Genomic DNA, 20,127 nt, shown 5'->3' with positions numbered 1-20,127 from the left:
ATTTTAATCACCTTTAGCGCAAAATAATCCTTATACTAAAATGGAATATTTTGGGGTGACAAATTATGCTCCCCTTCACTTTCTCTCTCTCTCTCCCTTTCTCTGTATGTGTGTGCATATATATGCACACACACACACACACATACACACACATACATGTGTACACATGTATGATGGATAATGGTTCTAGTTTGTCTTCCTAACCAGATTGTAAACTCATGGTGCGTAGCAACCATATTTAAAAATACTTCCTATGTCTGTACCTTATAGCATCTTGCTGATTGAAAATCTTTGACTCCATGGAAACTTAATTTTATGGTCAGAATTTTGAACTTGCAAATTTTTTTTTTTTGTTACCAGAATGGTATTAAGAATCTTCCAGGAACTTTACCTCAGCCCCTCTTCACCTCTGTGCAGTGGCAGAGCCAATACCCACCTGTAAGGATGTCCTGAAGATTACTTGAGAAAGATAATGGGTCCAGTACAGAACTGGTATATACTAGAACCTTTAAAAAAAAAAAAAAGGCATGTAAAAATTTTTTAGAGACAGAATGAGAAACATTGGTTTTGGATATTTTTTGACATCAAGGGTGGTGGTTAGGTAAATGTATTTTTAGGAACTAAGTATTTAGGGAATAATTACATTATTTGTTTCTTTGTTTATAGAGTTATTCCTAACTGTCAGTTCAGGTCAAAAACAGCACGTCTTAAAACTTTTACTGCTAACCAGATAGATGAAATAAAGGATCCTTCTGGACTCTTTTATATTCTTCCTTTTCAAAAGGTAATTCAACTATGTCATTTCTAGCATTAAAGACCTAAATTGAAGGATAATTTGGAATGTATATTTAAGATTATGTATGAAAATATTTTTGGATATCAGAGAAAAAGTTATTTAAATTTTAATTAAAACCAAAAGTTTAATTTAAATTGTCATGTTAAAAAAATGACCATAATTAATTATACTTCAATGAAAAAAATCAACTATACTTCAATAAATAAAAATAAATGACCATGATTTAGTTATTGATTGTGAGTACTGAATTTTACTTGTTTATGTTAAAGCTAAATGTAATGAACACATTAAAGAAAAAGAGTATAGAGAGGTGTCTTTTGAACCCTTGATATTTTGGTTATTGTTAATTTGTAATATTTTGAATTTCTAAAAGGAGAAAAACATACCAATATAATAGGTTTGAAATTCAAACAGCATTAGACTGGTGAATGTGACCATAGAGAGATAAGAATCAGTGATTTAGAATATATTAATCTGATTTTTTAAAAATTGTTCAAATATTTTTGATAATTAAATTCATAAAACAAATTTTTTAGGGCTACTTGGTGAATTGGGATGTTCAAAGACAAGTCTGGGATTACCTTTTTGGAAAAGAAATGTATCAGGTAACAAATTGGAGTATGTATTCAAATTTCTATTTCCATGTCTTATTCAAATGAAAAATTTAAATCTGTACTTATATCTTAAGATTTATAAATTTTTGAATATGTTTCATATATATATTTAAGTCACTTAATCTGCTGTGCTTAGCTTTGATTTTAAAATAAGTGTAAGTGAATGGAATTTCCATTGTGAAGTGGAATTTGAAGTTGAGAAGAGATAGTCTGTATGAAACTTAAGATTAAAATTTTTACTTCAGATTTCTGCTATTCTTAGACCAATTCACTGTCTAATTTTTTTTCACAGTAAAATATTTTTGCTGACATATCTAAATGTGTGAATGATACAATGTTAAAATTTTGTGCTTTTAATATCTTTAGTGTGACTTTAGGTATACTGAGAAAATGTTCAAATTTTAATGCTTCTTAAGAGTGTGTGGGAGAGAATTATGTAAACGTTAAATATTCTAAAGCTTCTCACCTTTTAACTTTTAAAAACAAAATAACATTCCCAGTGCCTGTAGTTGTATCATTTATTACTTTTGCATAATTATCTTTAAACAATTTGACAGTACCATTTTATCAATGCTACCATTAAGAGAGTTAAAATTATATAATAGTTAAAGTGCATGTATTCTGTAACAAGACTTCCCAAGTTCAAATCCTAGGTATGTCACTGACTAGTTATATGGACCTTAGTAACTCATTCAACTCTTTTGTACCTCAGTTTGCTCACCTTTTAAAAGGGAATAATAGTAAGACATGTCTCCTAGTGTTATTGTGAGGATTAAATAAATGTGTTTATATATGTAAAACAAGTACTTATAATTATGACTACAAAGTTACAAAACTTTGGGAATTTTTTTCCTCACATAGGTTGATTTTTTAGACACTAATATTATTATCACAGAACCATATTTTAACTTCACTTCAATTCAAGAATCAATGAATGAAATCTTATTTGAAGAATACCAGTTTCAAGCAGTATTAAGAGTAAATGGTGAGTTAAAGTTTTTATTGAAATTGAGTTATGTGCATATGAATATGAATAGAGTAAAGAAACACTTAAGGTCCAAGAATATTGGGTGACATTCTTTTTGATTTGAAGGAAATTAAACCTGGAATTTAAAAACTAGATGGACCCTTAGAGATTATCTAGTCAGACTTCTCTCACTTTATCTTTTTACTGATAGGATATTTCTCCCTAATGAAGTTACTAGCCACATATTTCTAATCTCTGAAAGATTATTGTTTCTGAGTTAGTTGTCTTTTCTGTCACTGATGTGTCTGCTATTGTTATTATTATTGTTTGAAATAATGTTAATAGCTCAGGCTGCCAATATGAGGGAAGACAATCTGTAAATATTATCTAGAAGTAAGTTTATTAAAGGCTAGAATCACATTACATGACTGTACAAAGAAAGTATACACATATTTAGCTTGTAGAATTTAAGTCTATGTAAGCAACAGTATACTGTAATGGTAGGAGCATAATCTCTAAAACAGTGTTCTCAACCAAGGGTGATTTTTGCTCCTGGGGACATCTGACAAAGTCTGGAGACATTTTTCATTGTCACAGCTGGGAGGGTGCTACTGGCATCGAATGTGCAGAGGACACAGATGCTGCTAAACATCTCACAATGCACAGTAAAACCCCCCAACAACAAGGAGTTATCTGGCCCAAAATGTCAGGAGTTCCAAAGTTGAGAAACCCTGCTCTGGAGTCACACTGTCTATGTTTGAATCCTAGCTCTGTTACTTTCTAATCATGTGACCTTGGGCACATTATTTAACTTCTCTGTGCTTCACTTTCTTCATCTGTGAAATGGGATTGTTGTGAGGATTAAAACACACACACTCATGGAGTTTAGAATAGTGTCCAGCATGTAATAAATGCTCAGTAAAATTATCTGCTATTAAAATAATTATTATAAACTGTGAAGTGAATATTTACCTTTAAAAGTTGATCACAAATTTTTTATCATTTTCCACAAAAAATATCATGGTTTAAAGTTTAAGCATTATAAAGAGCTTGTGACAGAATTAAGAATGTTATTTTAAATTAACATTTTTCCTATAAATAAAGTTTTTGTCTTTCTGCTTGTTTTAGTTTGCTACCTTTCTTTATTGCTTTAAATTAATTATACTCTTATTCAGTGTGTTTATTTTTTCTTTATCTTTTTTTTTTTTAAATAGCTGGGGCTCTCAGTGCACATAGGTATTTCCGAGATAATCCTTCCGAATTATGCTGTATCATTGTAGATAGTGGATATTCCTTTACACATATAGTTCCTTATTGTAGAAGTAAAAAGAAAAAAGAAGCAATTATTCGGTGAGTTGCATTCAATTTTCATCTTATTTCTTAGAATAAACCTGAATGAAATGTGTAATAAACTGAACCAAATTTGAATTCTCCCTTTTTAGGATAAATGTGGGAGGAAAACTCCTAACCAATCATCTAAAAGAGATTATATCTTACAGGTAATACTTAGCTTTGATTCTTTGGGAGGATGGGTTGCTGGGGGTGAACTTTTTAAAGTCATTTAAAATTATGCCTTACCTTTAGTTCTAAGTTCAGGTGGCAATTCTATATTATTGCTTAAAAGACTATATCACATATATAAATACTAATGATGTTCAAGTTGAAAAGCTTTCTAACATATGAAATGGTAGTGCCCACCAAAAAGACATTTCCAAATTCTAGAGGGCTTAATACATTAATAATATTTTAAAATTACAAATGTACACGTACCTCGTAAAACAAATTTAAAAATGCGTATAAGGAAATAAGGATCCAAAAAGAAAATAGATCTCTGCCTTCTCTTTCCATTTCTCTTGTCAGTTTTACTCCATACACAGCATAATATTTCAACTTTATCTTTTATTCTTTTTTAATCTCTATAAGCCTTAATAATATATTGATATGTTTCTGGATTAGCCAATATTAGTTGACTGTCCACTACTAAAAGATGAAGAATTAGTGTACTTAATCACGTGCCAACTCTTCTCCTGCCTCCTAAATTTTATTAATGCTGTTATCTTTAATTTTATTGTGTTTAAAAACATAACTAGAATTCTTAAATCTCAGTTTTTGCTGCATTAACTTTGGCCGGTATGATACTGTCAGTATCTCTTGGCTTCCCTCTGTGTTATATGTGAAAATAAGTGCATCTACATTTCCTTCTAACTTTCTTCCCTCCTTTTCTTTCTCTCAGATGTATCATTACTTTTTTAAACAGCTTTATTGAGATATAATTCTCATACCATACAATTCACCCATTTAAAGTGTACAGTTCAATGGTTTTTAGCATATACATCCATCACCACAATCAATTTTAGAACGTTTCATTACCCCCAAAAGAAGCCCAATCCCCTTAGAGCTGTCTTACCCAGCTCTAGCGCATTTAAAAAAAAAACTTTTTATTTTGAAATACAGACACAGGAAGTTGCAAGAATAGTACACAGAGCCCTGTGTACCCTTAGTGACATTTTATATAACTAGTACAACATAAAAATGATAAAATTGACGTTGGTGCAATACTATTAACCAGACTACAGATTATATTCAGTTTTCACTATTTTTTACATGCACTTGTCTGCGTGTAGTTCTGTGTGATTTTTATCCCATGTATAGACTCATAAACACCGCCACAGTCAAGATACAGAACTGTTCCACCATTACAAAGGAACTCCTATGTGCTCCCCCTTTATATTTGCTCCCCCACCTTGTCCCAGTACCTTGGCAATTGCTAATCTGCTTTTCATTTCTATAGTTCTATTATTTCAAGAATGTTAGACAAACAGAATCATATAGTACATAACCTTTGGAGATTGACTTTTTTCATTGCTATACCATTTCTACTTAATTATTGAGATTTATAATATTTAGATAATGCTCTTTACTATAGTTAAGTCTTCTTGCCTTGATTATAGATTAATTTTAAAAATAGAAAACTTATAAATAGTATTTACAATATTATGATTATGTGAATGTTATTCATTATGAAACCAAATAGAATTAGTCTCAGCTTCAAAAAGATTAGATATTTAATTCCCTTTCCCAGAAACAGCAAATTAGAAAGGTAAGGGAAGGCTGATACAGATGAGGACATTAACCAAAACCCAGGCAGTTTGAGTCCAAAGCCTATATACTTAGTCCTTCTGAATGAAACACTGAATGAAAAAACTTCATATATTTTTAAAAGCAAGGCTGTTGAAGTCCAACTTGAAGAGAAGAAGCTGGCAGGAACAACTAGAAATACTGATGAAAAAGAATGATAATGAAAAGAGACTTCTCTAGTAGATGATAAAAAATTTAAAACTGTAATAATTAAATTAAGGTAACACTTGTATAAGAATTAACTGACAGGGACTTCCCTTGTGGTGCAGTGGTTAAGACTCTGTGCTTCCAATGCAGGGGGCCTGGGTTCAATCCCTGGTCAGGGAACGAGGTCCCACATGCATGCCACAACTAAGAGTTCGCATGCTGCAACTTAGGATCCCACGTGCTGCAACTAACACCCAGCGCAACCAAATTAAATAAATAAATAAATATTTTTTTGAAAAAAAGAATTAACTGACAGATCAGTGACACTGAATTGTTGATCCTAAATCAAACATTATATGTAAAAAAAAAAAAAAGTAATTACATATTAAACAAAGCATCAGAAACCAATGAGGAGGGGAGTAACTGTTCAAGAAAGGATACAGGGAAAGTTGCCTGTTTGGAGAAAAATTAAGATTTTACTTTGCCTCATGCACTAAAGTTCAGATGGTTGTAAGACTTAAATATAAAAATAAAACCACAAGAAATAGTTAACTGAGTTGCTAAGCATAAAAACGGTGGAAGAGGGCTTCCCTGGTGGTGCAGTGGTTAAGAATCTGCCTGCCAAGGCAGGGGACACGGGTTCGAGCCCTGGTCTGGGAAGATCCCACATGCCGCAGAGCAACTAGGTCCGTGCACCACAACTACTGAGCCTGCACTCTAGAGCCCACAAGCCACAGCTACTGAGCTCATGTGCCACAACTATTGAACCCCGCACTCCTAGAGCCCATGCTGTGCAACAAGATAAACCACTGCAATGAGAAGCCCACGCACTGCAATGAAGAGTAGCCCCCGCTCACCGCAACTAGAGAAAGGCCACGCTCAGCAACAAAGACCCAACGCAGCCAAAAATCAATCAATCAATCAATCAATCAATCAATTTATTTAAAAAAAAACAACAGTGGAAGAAGTAACAAAGGGTGTATTTTCTTACAACTTCTTTTTAAAATAAACTTTTTATTGAAGTAAAACATATACATATATACAAAGAAGTATAAGACCATGAGTGTACAACTCAGTGAATTTTCACAAAGTGAATACACTCATGTAACCAAAACACAGTTCAAGCAGAATATTACCGGCACGCTTAGCCCCCCTTTTGTCTCTGTTTAGTCTGAAAACAACTGACTTAAGGACAGGATAGATTTTGCCAGCTTTTGTTTTTTAACTATGTAAAAATTTTAAACCTTATGTACATCAAAAGCCTTCGTAAGCAAAACTAAAGTAAACATAATCCTGAGAAATAAACCTGAAAGAAATATGACACAGGGTTTTCTTTAATATATTAAGAGCTCTTATCAATCCATAAGAAAAACACTACCCCGGTATAAAATGGTTAGATAATTTTCAGAATACAGATGGTCAGTGGCACAAATAGATAATCATTGGAGAATTACATGCTGTCAAAGATTATAAAATGGATAATTCTCAGACATAAAAAGTGTTAAACATCTGTAGTAATCACAGATTCAATTCAGATATTTATTGAGCATTTATTTAGGAGCTTGGGATGCAAAACAGAAAACAATTACTCTTCCTCATGGCACATTCTAGTAGAGAAAATGCAAATTAAAATACTACTCTTACAATCCAAATTAATAGAATTTTTTCAAAAGGTGTTGCAGATTTGTGATATGGACACTCTTATTTGCTGCTGGTCAGAGTATAATTTGAAATAACTTTTCTGGTAAACAATTTTGCAATATACCAAGAGACTAAATATTTCATATTATGTGTCTTAGAGTATGAATAAATAATGGGATAATCAGAGATAACGATTAAGATGCCTATATTTCGAGTACAGGGACTATGCTAAACACTTTACATGTATGATTAGAATTATTTACTTCTTGCAGCTGTATTAAGTTGGTGAACTTATTACCTTTTTAGAGTTGAAGAGATTGAGTCCCAAAGAGATAAAGTAATTTGTCTACTAAGTTGTGATTAAGCCTGCCTCAGAGTCCAAAGTCCATGTTTATAAACACACGAGTATTTTTCCTCCTGATCTAAACTTTCAATATTTGGAACATGGAAAAATACATTTTAATAGATCCCTCTGGTTGAAATATGATAGAGCAATAAGAACCTGCTGTATAAAAAAGTAAATAAAATTAAATTTAAAAAGAAATACGGTAAGGCATTAAATCATATTTTTAAAGAATATTTAATAGCATAAGAAAATGTTCATGAGATAATGTTTGGGCTAAAACATAAAAAGTAAAAATCTATGTGCAGAGAAAAATATTCAAAGGAATATTTTTGTTTGTTTTTTAAAAATCTCACATTTTTGTTTCTTTTTAAAAACATCTTTATTTTCTACATTAAGCCTGTGTTGTCTCTGATTCACTCATCAAATATTTAAGCATCTACTTTTTGCCAATTACTGTGTGCTGCTGACTAACAGTACTTCTCTAATAGGAAAAGAAAGTGCACATAGTTAAGGCATTTTAGCAAGATTCTATACAGAAAGGCTGGAAGAAAATGTTTCCCTTTAATTGGATAATCCTTGCCACTTAAAACCTCTATTTTCAATTTCCTTCTGCAAACTGGACTGTTTGCCCTCAGAGGGATAATGTGGAGATTAAATAAGATAATGGAATGGGTATTCCATAAAGTTAAAAATATTTTACACATTCAAAAATTTAATATTTTTAAAAAATCAGTTACCTGAAAATTTAATTCCAGAAAAATATTTTAAATGATAATTGTAAATTATGTTTAAATTTTTTCTTTTTTTATTTATTAGTCATCAATTTTTTTTATTAGTCATCAATTTTATACACATCAGTGTATACATGTCAATGTATACATGTCAATCCCAATCGCCCAATTTATCACACCCCCACCACCCCCACGGCTTTCCCCCCTTGGTGTCCATACGTTTGTTCTCTACATCTGTGTCTTAACTTCTGCCCTGCAACCTGGTTCATCTGTACCATTTTTCTAGGTTCCACATATATGCGTTAATATATGATATTTCTTTTTCTCTTTCTGACTTACTTCACTCTGTATGACAGTCTCTAGATCCATCCACGTCTCTACAAGACCCAATTTCGTTCCTTTTTATGGCTGAGTAATTAATATTCCATTGTATATGTGTACCACATCTTCTTTATCCATTCGTCTGTCGATAGGCATTTAGGTTGCTTCCATGACCTGGCTATTGTAAATAGTGCTGCAATGAACATTGGGGTGTATGTGTCTTTTTGAATTATGGTTTTCTCTGGGTATATGCCCAGTAGTGGGATTGCTGGGTGGTATGGTAGTTCTATTTTTAGTTTTTTAAGGAACCTCCATACTGTTCTCCATAGTGACTGTATCAATTTACATTCCCACCAACAGTGCAAGAGGATTCCCTTTTCTCCACACCCTCTCCAGCATTTATTGTTTGTAGATTTTCTGATCATGCCCATTCTAACTGGTGTGAGGTGATACCTCATTGTAGTTTTGATCTGCATTTCTCTAATAATTAGTGATGCTGAGCAGCTTTTCATGTGCTTCTTGGCCATCTGTATGTCTTCTTTGGAGAAATGTCTATTTAGGTCTTCTTCCCATTTTTGGACTGGGTTGTTTGTTTTTTTAATATTGAGCTGCATGAGCTGTTTATATATTTTGGAGATTAATCCTTTGTCCGTTGATTCATTTGCAAATATTTTCTCCCATTCTGAGGGTTGTCTTTTCGTCTTGTTTATGGTTTCCTTTGCTGTGCAAAAGCTGTTAAGTTTCATTAGGTCCCATTTGTTTATTATTGTTTTTATTTCCATTACTCTAGGAGGTGGATCAAAAAAGATCTTGCTGTGATTAATGTCAAAGAGTGTTCTTCCTATGTTTTCCTCTAAGAGTTTTATAGTGTCCAGTCTTACATTTAGGTCTCGAATCCATTTTGAGTTTATTTTTGTGTATGGTGTTAGGGAGTGTTCTAATTTCATTCTTTTACATGTAGCTGTCCAGTTTTCCCAGCACCACTTATTGAAGAGCCTGTCTTTTCTCCATTGTATATCCTTGCCTCCTTTGTCACAGATTAGTTGACCATAGGTGCGTGGGTTTGTCTCTGGGCTTTCTATCTTGTTCCATTGATCTGTGTTTCTCTTTTTGTGCCAGTACCATATTGTCTTGATTACTGTAGCTTTGTAGTATAGTCTGAAGTCTGGGAGTCTGATTCCTCCAGCTCCGTTTTTTCCCCTCAAGACTGCTTTGGCTATTCGGGGTCTTTTGTGTCTCCATACAAATTTTAAGATTTTTTGTTCTAGTTCCATAAAAAATGCCATTGGTAATTTGATAGGGATTGCATTGAATCTGTAGATTGCTTTGGGTAATAGAGTCATTTTCACAATATTGATTCTTCCAATCCAAGAACATGGTATATGTCTCCATCTGTTGATATCATCTTTAATTTCTTTCATCAGTGTCTTATAGTTTTCTGCATACAGGTCTTTTGTCTCCTTAGGTAGGTTTATTCCTAGGTATTTTATTCTTTTTGTTACAATGGTAAATGGGAGTGTTTTCTTAATTTCACTTTCAGATTTTTCATCATTAGTGTATAGGAATGCAAGAGATTTCTGTGCATTAATTTTGTATCCTGCTACTTTACCAAATTCATTGATTAGCTCTAGTAGTTTTCTGGTAGCATCTTTAGGATTCTCTATGTATAGTGTCATGTCATCTGCAAACAGTGACAGATTTAGTTCTTCTTTTCTGATTTGGATTCCTTTTATTTCTTTTTCTTCTCTGATTGCTGTCACTAAATCTTCCAAAACTATGTTGAATAATAGTGGTGAGAGTGGACATCCTTGTCTTTTTCCTGATCTTAGTGGAAATGGTTTCCATTGAGAATGATGTTGGCTCTGGGTTTCTCAGATATGGCCTTTATTATGTTGAGGTAAGTTCGCTCTATGCCCACTTTCTGGCGGGTTTTTATCATAAATGGGTGTTGAATTTTGTCAAAAGCTTTCTCTGCATCTATTGAGATGATCATATGGTTTTTCTTTTTAATTTGTTAATATGGTGTATCACATTGATTGATTTGTGTATATTGAAGAATCCTTGCATCCCTGGGATAAATCACACTTGATCATGGTGTATGATCCTTTTAATGTGTTGTTGGATTCTGTTTGCTAGTATTTTGTTGAGGATTTTTGCATCTATATTCATCAGTGATATTGGTCTGTAATTTTCTTTTTTTGTAGTGTCTTTGTCTGCTTTTGGTATCAGGGTGATGGTGGCCTCATAGAATGTGTTGGGAGTGTTCCTTCCTCTGCAATTTTTTGGAAGAGTTTGAGAAGGATGGGTGTTAGCTCTTCTCTAAATGTTTGATAGAATTCACCTGTGAAGCCATCTGGTCCTGGACTTTTGTTTGTTGGAAGATTTTTAATCACAGTTTCAATTTCATTACTTGTGATTGGTCTGTTCATATTTTCTATTTCTTCCTGGTTCAGTCTTGGAAGGTTATACCTTTCTAAGAATTTGTCCATTTCTTCCAGGTTGTCCATTTTATTGGCATAGAGTTGCTTGTAGTAGTCTGTTAGGATGCTTTGTATTTCTGCGGTATCTATTGTAACTTCTCCTTTTTCATTTCTGATTTTATTGATTTGAGTCCTCTCCCTGTTTTTCTTGATGAGTCTGGCTAATGGTTTATCAATTTATTTATCTTCTCAAAGAATCAGCTTTAAGTTTTATTGATCTTTGCTATTGTTTTCTTTGTTTCTATTTCATTTACGTCTGCTCTGATCTTTATGATTTCTTTCCTTCTGCTAACTTTGGGTTTTGTTTATTCTTCTTTCTCTAGTTTCTGTAGGTGTAAGGTTAGATTGTTTGAGATTTTTCTTGTTTCTTGAGGCAGGCTTGTATAGCTATAAACTTCCCTCTTAGAACTGCTTTTGCTGCATCCCATAGGTTTTAGATCATCATGTTTTCATTGTCATTTGTCCCTAGGTATTTTTTGATTTCCTCTGATTTCTTCAGTGTTCTCTTGGTTATTTAGTAACGTATTGTTTAGCCTCCATGTGTTTGTGTTTTTACGTTTTTTTCCCTGTAATTCATTTCTAATCTCATAGCATTGTGGTCAGAAAAGATGCTTGATATGATTTCAATTTTCTTAAATTTACTGAGGCTTGATTTGTGACCCAAGATGTGATCTATCTTGGACAATGTTCCGTGCGCACTTGAGAAGAAAGTGTGAGCTGCTGTTTTTAGATGGAATGTCCCATAAATATCAATTAAATCTATCTGGTCTAGTGTGTCATTTAAAGCTTCTGTTTCCTTATTTATTTTCATTTTGGATGATCTGTCCATTGGTGTAAGTGAGGTGTTAAAGTCCCCCACTATTATTGTGTTACTGTCGATTTCCTCTTTTAGAGCTGTTAGCAGTTGCCTTATGTATTGAGGTGCTCCTATGTTGGGTGCATATATATTTACAATTGTTGCATCTTCTTCTTGGATTGATCCTTTGATCATTATGTAGTGTCCTTCCTTGTCTCTTGTAACATTCTTTATTTTAAAGTCTATTTTATCTGATATGAGTATAGCTACTCCAGCTTTCTTTTGATTTCCATTTGCATGGAATATCTTTTTCCATCCCCTCACTTTCAGTCTGTATGTGTCCCTAGGTCTGAAGTGGGTCTCTTGTAGACAGCATATATATGGGTCTTGTTTTTGTATCCATTCAGCAAGCCTGTGTCTTTTGGTTGGAGCATTTAATCCATTCACGTTTAAGGTAATTATCGATATGTATGTTCCTATGACCATTTTCTTAATTGTTATGGGTTTGTTTTTCTAGGTCCTTTTCTTCTCTTATGTTTCCCACTTAGAGAAGTTCCTTTAGCATTTGTTGTAGAGCTGGTTTGGTGGTGCTGAATTCTCTTAGCTTTTGCTTGTCTGTAAAGCTTTTGATTTCTTCATCGAATCTGAATGAGATCCTTGCTGGGTAGAGTAATCTTGGTTGTAGGTTCTTCCCTTTCATCACTTTAAGTATATCATGCCACTCCCTTCTGGCTTGTAGAGTTTCTGCTGAGAAATCAGCTCTTAACCTTATGGGAGTTCCCTTGTATGTTATTTGTCATTTTTCCCTTGCTGCTTTCCATAATTTTTCATTGTCTTTAATTTTTGCCAGTTTGATTACTGTGTGTCTCGGCGTGTTTCTCTTTGGGTTTATCCTGTATGGGACTCTCTGCACTTACTGGACTTGGGTGGCTATTTCCTTTCCCATGTTAGGGAAGTTTTCGACTATAATCTCTTCAAATATTTTCTCTGGTCCTTTCTCTCTCTCTTCTCCTTCTGGGACCCCTATAATGCGAATGTTGTTGCGTTTAATGTTGTCCCAGAGGTCTCTTATGCTGTCTTCATTTCTTTTCATTCTTTTTTCTTTATTCTGTTCCACAGCAGTGAATTCCACCATTCTGTCTTCCAGGTCACTTGTCCGTTCTTCTGCCTCAGTTATTCTGCTATTGATTCCTTCTTGTGTAGTTTTCATTTCAGTTATTGTATTGTTCATCTCTTTTTGTTCTTTAATTCTTCTAGGTCTTTGTTAAACATTTCTTGCATTTTCTCGATCTTTGCCTCCATTCTTTTTCCGAGGTCCTGGATCGTCTTCACTATCATTATTCTGAATTCTTTTTCTGGATGGTTGCCTATCTCCACTTCATTCACTTGTTTTTCTAGGTTTGTATCTTGTTCCTGCATCTGGTACATAGCCCTCTGCCTTTTCATCTTGTCTGTCTCTCTGTGAATGTGGTTTTTGTTCCACAGACTGCAGGATTGTAGTTCTTCTTGCTTCTATTGTCTGCCCTCTGGTGGATGAGGCTATCTAAGAGGCTTGTGCAAGTTTTCTGATGGGAGGGACTGGTGGTGGGTCTAGATTTTTTTCATTTCACGTTACCATTTTTATTTCTGTTTAGGCAGTTACATGTTATGGATGAAACACATGTGATTAATCAAGTGAAAGAAGATGTATGCTATGTGTCTCAGGATTTTTATAGAGACATGGATATTGCCAAGTATGTATAATGGTAACCTAAGAATTGGAAAGTTGATTCTTGGGTAATGTTACATATAGGTAAAATATTTCATAAGTCTCTGTTTTGTTTTCCAGGTTGAAAGGAGAAGAAAATACAGTAATGGTAGACTATGTTTTGCCTGACTTTAGTACAATTAAAAAGGGCTTTTGTAAGGTAATTTTTTAAAGTTTATTTTTTATTGGCGTATAGTTGATTTACAGTGTTGTGTTAATTTCAGGTGTACGCCAAAGTGATTCAGTTATACATATATCTATTCTCTTTCAGATCCTTTCCCATATAGGTTATTACAGAGTATTAAATAGAGTTCCCTGTGCTATGCAGTAGGTTCTTGTTGATTATCTATTTTATATATAATAGTGTACGTTAATCCCAACCTCCTAATTTATCCCTCCCCCCACCTTTCTCCTTTGGTAACCATAAGTTTGTTTTCTAAGTCTGTGATGTAAGGTAATTTTAAAAATACTCAATGATATTTCTTCAAGTGTCCACCTCAGTCAGGTTTGAATAGCATCCAGCTGGGATGGGTGGAATCTCACAGAGTTTTTGATGACTGCCTTCCTGCCTGGTGGCCATTTCTCTAGGCACCAGTGTATGAATGATTAGTTAATATCTCTACTAAAGTTATTTAGAAAAAGAACTATCTGCCATGATAGCACATGGGACAAATCTGGAGATTAACAGTATCATTACCTATATTATGGTTTACCCTTTTGTGTTTCCTTAAGAATTAGTTTAAGTCCAGTTAGAACTAGGTTATTTGTTGTGAATATTACTGGCACAGCTGACCCAACGCTCTGCTATCAGATTGTAGTTGAAAATGGCAAAATCCAGTGCACTTTCAAAGTGTTGAGAAGAGTTTATCTTGGATGTCAAAACAAAGTAATTTCTCCCTATCTTTGATCAGCTCAGGTAAATTATCAGTTCTGTGGTTGGGTAAATGTGAAGTTTGCCCTTCTAGTTAATGGCTTGGTGAGGAATGGTAGGAAGTTAAAAATGTTTGGTCAGAAACTTAAGCACAAGGAGATATTTTCACAAGGGGACATTTATGGTAATGTTCATTGCAGTGTACATTAAAAGAGTGAGAAATTGGGAAGAGCCTAGGTAGCCACTAATGGTAGAAAAATAGATAAACTTTGATATATTCATATTATAAAATAAGCAGTGAAAATGAAGTAGAGCTACGTGATCATCATGGATAAATCTCAGAAATGTGTTTCTGTCTAAAACATGATGTCTAAAAGCAAGTTGTAGAAGGACGTATACCATTTCAGGCTATTCAGAATAATTATTATGTTTAGGAATTTATAAATATGAAGTAAAAGTATAAAAACCATGTATGTGAATGATAACACCAAATTTAAAAGGGGGGTGTTATATCTGTGAAGTTACATTAAAATGGTTGATGGATATATGGGGTTTTTTCTTTTTTTTTTTTAATTATTTATTTTTTGGCTGTGTTTGATCTTCGTTGCTGTGCGCAGGCTTTCTCTAGTTGCAGTGAGTGGGTGCTACTCTTCGTTGTGGCGCGTGGGCTTCTCATTGCAGTGGCTTCTCTTGTTGCGGAGCAGGGCTCTAGGCGCACAGGCTTCAGTAGTTGTGGCATATGGGCCCAGTAGTTGTGGCTTGCGTGCTCTAGAGCGCAGGCTCAGTAGTTGTGGCGCATGGGCTTAGTTGCTCTGCGGCATTTGGGATCTTCTTGGAGCAGGGCTCGAACCCATGTCCCCTGCATTGGCAGGCAGTTTCTTAACCACTGCGCCACCAGGGAAGTCCGGGTATATGGGTTTTATATAATTATTTATACTTGTTTTTATGCCTGAAATTAAAAAAATTTGGGGGGGCCAGATTATTGAGGTGAAATACACATCAGAATTCAGAGAAAGCTACTCAGGTCCTTATAAAATCAAAATCATCCTGTAATGTCCTTAGAAACATATCCTTGTGGAAGGACCGAGGCTGGCTTTCAGAAGTGGGAATTGTGACAGATTATGGGATCAGGTTGTCTGACATGAACTGGGGAGAGAAACTGGAAGCCCATGTCCCACTTAGGATATGGAAGGTGTATTTTTTTCTTTACAAGACAAGGAAAACTGCCCCAAACATATAGATACCAAGCCATTTTCTCATTAGGCACATTTGATCATCCTCATTTATTATAGCTGATTAAAACAGTCCAGTGATATAAAACACCTTGTGGAGAATTTATAGCACTCTGGACTCATGGTGGTAAAGTAATCCGTATTTCTACAGGGATGGACCCTGAGTAAAGTCTCAGTAATTCCCAGTTCCTCTAAACCTGACTAAAAATCACCTGGGTCACTTGAAGAACAATTGGTATCCATGTTCTCAGTTCCTGTCCCTGGAAATGCTTAGTGCCTAAGTTTGAAAACTTAAACTTAATCTCTAAAAAAGAAAAAAATCTCTTGCAGATGATTGGACTATCAACTATGTTTGGAAATCTTTCTCTTTTTTAAAATGTAGTTCTCTCCTGGCCTGCAAATGAGAACTTATCAGTTTATTGGATGTTATCTGCTGAACTCTGCCAGTTTCTTTCCCAAATCATAAGCCTTGATTTCTCAATCCTACACCTTACATAGTTAGCTAGTAGAGTTGTGATTGTTCCCCCAGTTGATTATTGTTTTACTCATCAGCTTTGGAGTAAAAAAGGCAGAAGCCACATTGTATTGTTTGCAGCTCTTTTATTGGCCTTTGGCCTTGTGATCTGAATCTTGTTATGACTGCACTTCACTAATTGAGTATAGACTCCTTGTTATTTGTACACTTTAACATCAGTTGAGTGGACATAGTCAGTTGGACTGGACTTTTACCAGATGATGGAATGTTACGTCAAATATTTATTTCAGAAATAATGGATTAATCTTTACTTTGTCAATTAATGTTAAAATTTGTACCACAATACATGTTAAATTGTGTACATCTTAATAATTTTTAAGGTTTAGAAATGGTCATATTTTGGATATGTTAGGATTACTCCTGAAATGTATTTTTTTAATTTAATACTTGATTAACTGGTTTTCATCATTGCCTGACAATCAAAATCTTTTATGAGAACTGTTAAATACTTATGAAACTAGAAAAACAATAGTGCATAAGATGAAAGAGAATTATACTTGTTTGAGAGCCTTTATACTTAGGATATTGTTAAACTTGGACCTTGATAGTTTATTCAAGAATATTTTTAAATACTTAGGAAAAACTTACAACCTTGATTTTCTAGTACTGATGATAGTAACAATAATAATAAGGTCTGTAATATTGTTACTGATTACAACTGATAGAAATTCCAGTTTTATTTTTTAACAGAAAGAGAATGCTTACGAAACTGTTAATGAATGCTTTACTGACCTAAATTGAGAAAATTGCCCTCATAGTTAACTGTTACCACTTTCTGCAGAGCCATTGTAGTTTAAACATTTCTTTCATGGTACCGGAATGAAATTTATGAGGGCTGTACAGTAATCACGACTTGCATTGACTAAAATAGCAACTCCCAGCTGCCTTTATAAATTCCTTCGTTTGTCTATGTCTAAAACAAAAATCTTTTTGAAATTGTACTCTTAGAAACAAAAACTACTTGTAGTTCCAGATTATATATTAACGATTAATGGCTTTAGAGCTAACATTCAGCAAGGATATCTAGTTCTGGCTTTTCCCCCAGGTAGATATTTGACCCTGGGTCAGTCACATGATCTTCTGTAAAATCAGGGCTGTGGACTAGATAACCTCTAATGTTTTGTCAAATTAAATTCTCCAAGTCTGTATCTGTCTCAAGTTATTTTGAGTGTTGACAGTATGAGTTATATCCTGTACACTCAAGCCAATATCATTTTTAAATGAATTTGTAAATTTATAGGAAGTATCTTCCATTCTGCCTGAGAAGGAAGAATACTTAATCTGTGAAGAAATAATATTCTTCTCTTTGCTAGGGCAACCATAGTTTAATTGGGTTAAAAGTGATGTGTAGTTTTCCTTGTTCTTCCTAGGGTATTGTGAATTTTGTGTAATTTTTAGGATATTTTTATTTAAAAATAATGTTTCAAGGGACTTCCCTGGTAGTCCAGTGGTTAAGAATCCATGCTTCCAGTGCAGGGGGTGCAGGTTTGATCAACTGGTCTGGGAACTAATATCCCACATGCCTTATGACGTGGCCAAAAAAATTAAAAAAAAAAAAAAGTTTCAAGCATGGAATTTCCAAATGATAGAAATCAGAATCATTCATATCCAGGTTAAGAGAGGCAATGTAGTAGGAGGAATATATTGCGTGTGCTTGAGTTATTAGTTGAATGATCTTGAGCAAGTCACATAACCTTGCCTAGCCCAATTGCATCATTAGTAAAAGGAAAATATATCTACCTTACAGGGTTATATGAGAATTCAGTATGATAATGTATGTAAAATGCCTAAAACAAACACCATATTGTTGACTCACATGCTATACTGGGTAGTGGATATGTGATGGCGAACAGTGTAGATGATGAAGGATAATACAGGGTGATAGTAAATTCTTACTAGAGGGACCTTTTATTTGGGAGTCAGAAGAAGCCTCTCTGAGGAAGCTGAAACCTGAACAGAGAGTAGGTGACTAATTATATTAAGGAATAGTTTTTATATACTTTACTCTTTAACAATAAATTATTAATATTTCTTTTCATATATTTTAAGTATTTTTATATTTATATAGAGGATTGGGATATACTCTGTTACAGGTGGAAAATTGCATATACGAGTCAAATGAACTTAATGTCTTTAACAATCTAGAAGAGCTGATGAGTCTTAGTACAATTGAGAAGGACCATTATTTTAATGATGTAGAATGCTGTAGAAGGAGATTATTTTTTTCTGGCCCCTTCAGGAGCACAGCTCACAGAGTGGGTGGGTTAACAGAAAATAAATAGCAAAAGAATTTCAGTGATAAAGTCCATGTATTTGCTTAAATCATTTTGGAAACTGGTTTTTGAATAGAGGTTGAATAAATAATAAAGAAATTTAATGATGTAGGCTTTTTGCACAAGGGAAAGGGGAAATCCTAATAGAATAAAACCATAGTGCCCAATAAACATCTAAGGCAAGGCCAGGGGAGTGAAAGTAGATAGCGGTGGAAACATAAGGTACAGTGTTTTTTATTTAGAGTATGTTCTTTGTTCTTTAGAAACTGGAATCACTCTGTTCTTAGAGGTAGATTATGAAGTTCCTTCTCCTCTATTCTCCTTTTCTTTCTTTCTGTTTTAAAATGTATGGAATAAAACCACATCATCTTTGGGGGAATAGCTATATTAAGAGTCAATAGTTGTTTATTTGTGTGGTTAGGCAACAGCAGAGAAGACCACATTTTTCTAACTTTTGAGAATCCTGAAACTTCCAAGAACATGGTTAATATATTGGTATTACATATTACTAAATGTTATTAGTCATGTGAGCTAGATAACATAACTTAAACTTTTCATCTTATTTTTCTTTAAGCCAAGAGAAGAAATGGTGTTAAGTGGAAAATACAAATCTGGGGAACAAATTCTTCGTCTGGCCAATGAGAGATTTGCTGTTCCAGAAATACTCTTTAATCCTTCTGATATAGGAATTCAAGAAATGGGAATTCCAGAAGCTATTGTCTATTCAATTCAGAACTTACCTGAAGGTGCATAAATAATGAGGAGTAATGATATTTTTTTGAAAATCATAAGCTCTGTGAACCCTAGAGAAGTCATCTGTTTCTTCTAAATAATTTGAGCAAATGGCTACTTTATTTGCAGGGATTTCCAGATCTAACTTGAATAATTCTTTATTGTACTTTATTTTACTTGAATAATTCTTTATTGGTCCTAGATTATAAATTTGATATAAGAAGAGTAATTATGGTCTGCTTGAATTTGAAGAAATTCATCTCTTTATAAGTATTAAATTGCTATATACATTTTTAAAGTTTTAATTTAAGCCAAATTTGCACAGAGTAGAAATTTATAATTTAACAGTTTAATGGGTTTTAGCTGTTGATGAGACTGGTTTATTCCTTCTGTTATATTTCAATTAATATACAGGAAGTTAGTTTTAATGAGATTGAAGTATAGTGTTTCACAGTGATTTCTGGGTTCTCCTGAAGCATGATTTAACTAAATAATGTTCTAAAGTTTTGGAGTACCTTTATATCTTAAAAATGTCTTCCTAGTTCATAAGGAACAGTGTAGGCATTGGAGAAAATCTTGCCTATGCAATGTCCTTTCCTCCCATTAAAAAAGAAAAAAAGTCAGATAATGCCATCACCTTAATATAGTTATTTCACAACTAATTTCATATTAATATTTCATATTGATTTCTCATTTTATCTAAAGTTGCAGTCATGAGGTTTACAACATTTTGTACCACACTGTTTTAATGTTGTGTTGT

General features: G+C 33.7%; 2 protein-coding genes across 6 annotated transcripts in view; one reads left to right on the top strand and one right to left on the bottom strand.

The window, feature by feature from the left end:
• The window catches only part of ACTR6 (actin related protein 6), a 33,817-nt gene that overhangs the window by 3,723 nt on the left and 9,967 nt on the right, over window positions 1-20,127 (top strand). The window contains exons 2-9 of one of the 5 annotated variants that reach the window (XM_082419487.1): window positions 667-784; window positions 1,333-1,401; window positions 2,272-2,395; window positions 3,592-3,727; window positions 3,820-3,876; window positions 13,612-13,710; window positions 13,806-13,884; window positions 19,210-19,381. In XM_082419487.1, coding sequence (XP_082275613.1) covers window positions 667-784; window positions 1,333-1,401; window positions 2,272-2,395; window positions 3,592-3,727; window positions 3,820-3,876; window positions 13,612-13,710; window positions 13,806-13,884; window positions 19,210-19,381 — 854 coding nt within the window. Of the gene's footprint in view, window positions 1-666; window positions 785-1,332; window positions 1,415-2,271; window positions 2,396-3,591; window positions 3,728-3,819; window positions 3,877-13,611; window positions 13,711-13,805; window positions 13,885-19,209; window positions 19,382-20,127 lie in introns of all 5 variants that reach the window. The other 4 variants (XM_082419491.1, XM_082419488.1, XM_082419489.1 and 1 more) reach the window with 4 other exon arrangements.
• Window positions 14,967-20,127, bottom strand: part of DEPDC4 (DEP domain containing 4) — a 47,989-nt gene continuing 42,828 nt past the window's right edge. Inside the window, exon 9 of the mRNA XM_082419462.1 lies at window positions 14,967-15,544. Coding sequence (XP_082275588.1) covers window positions 15,399-15,544 — 146 coding nt within the window. The 3' untranslated portion in view covers window positions 14,967-15,398. The remainder of the gene's footprint in view (window positions 15,545-20,127) is intronic.

Source organism: Balaenoptera physalus, assembly GCF_965194825.1.
Source record: "Balaenoptera physalus genome assembly, chromosome: 13".
NCBI classification, from domain to species: domain Eukaryota; kingdom Metazoa; phylum Chordata; class Mammalia; order Artiodactyla; family Balaenopteridae; genus Balaenoptera; species Balaenoptera physalus.
This window is presented reverse-complemented; position numbering and strand designations above follow the sequence as displayed.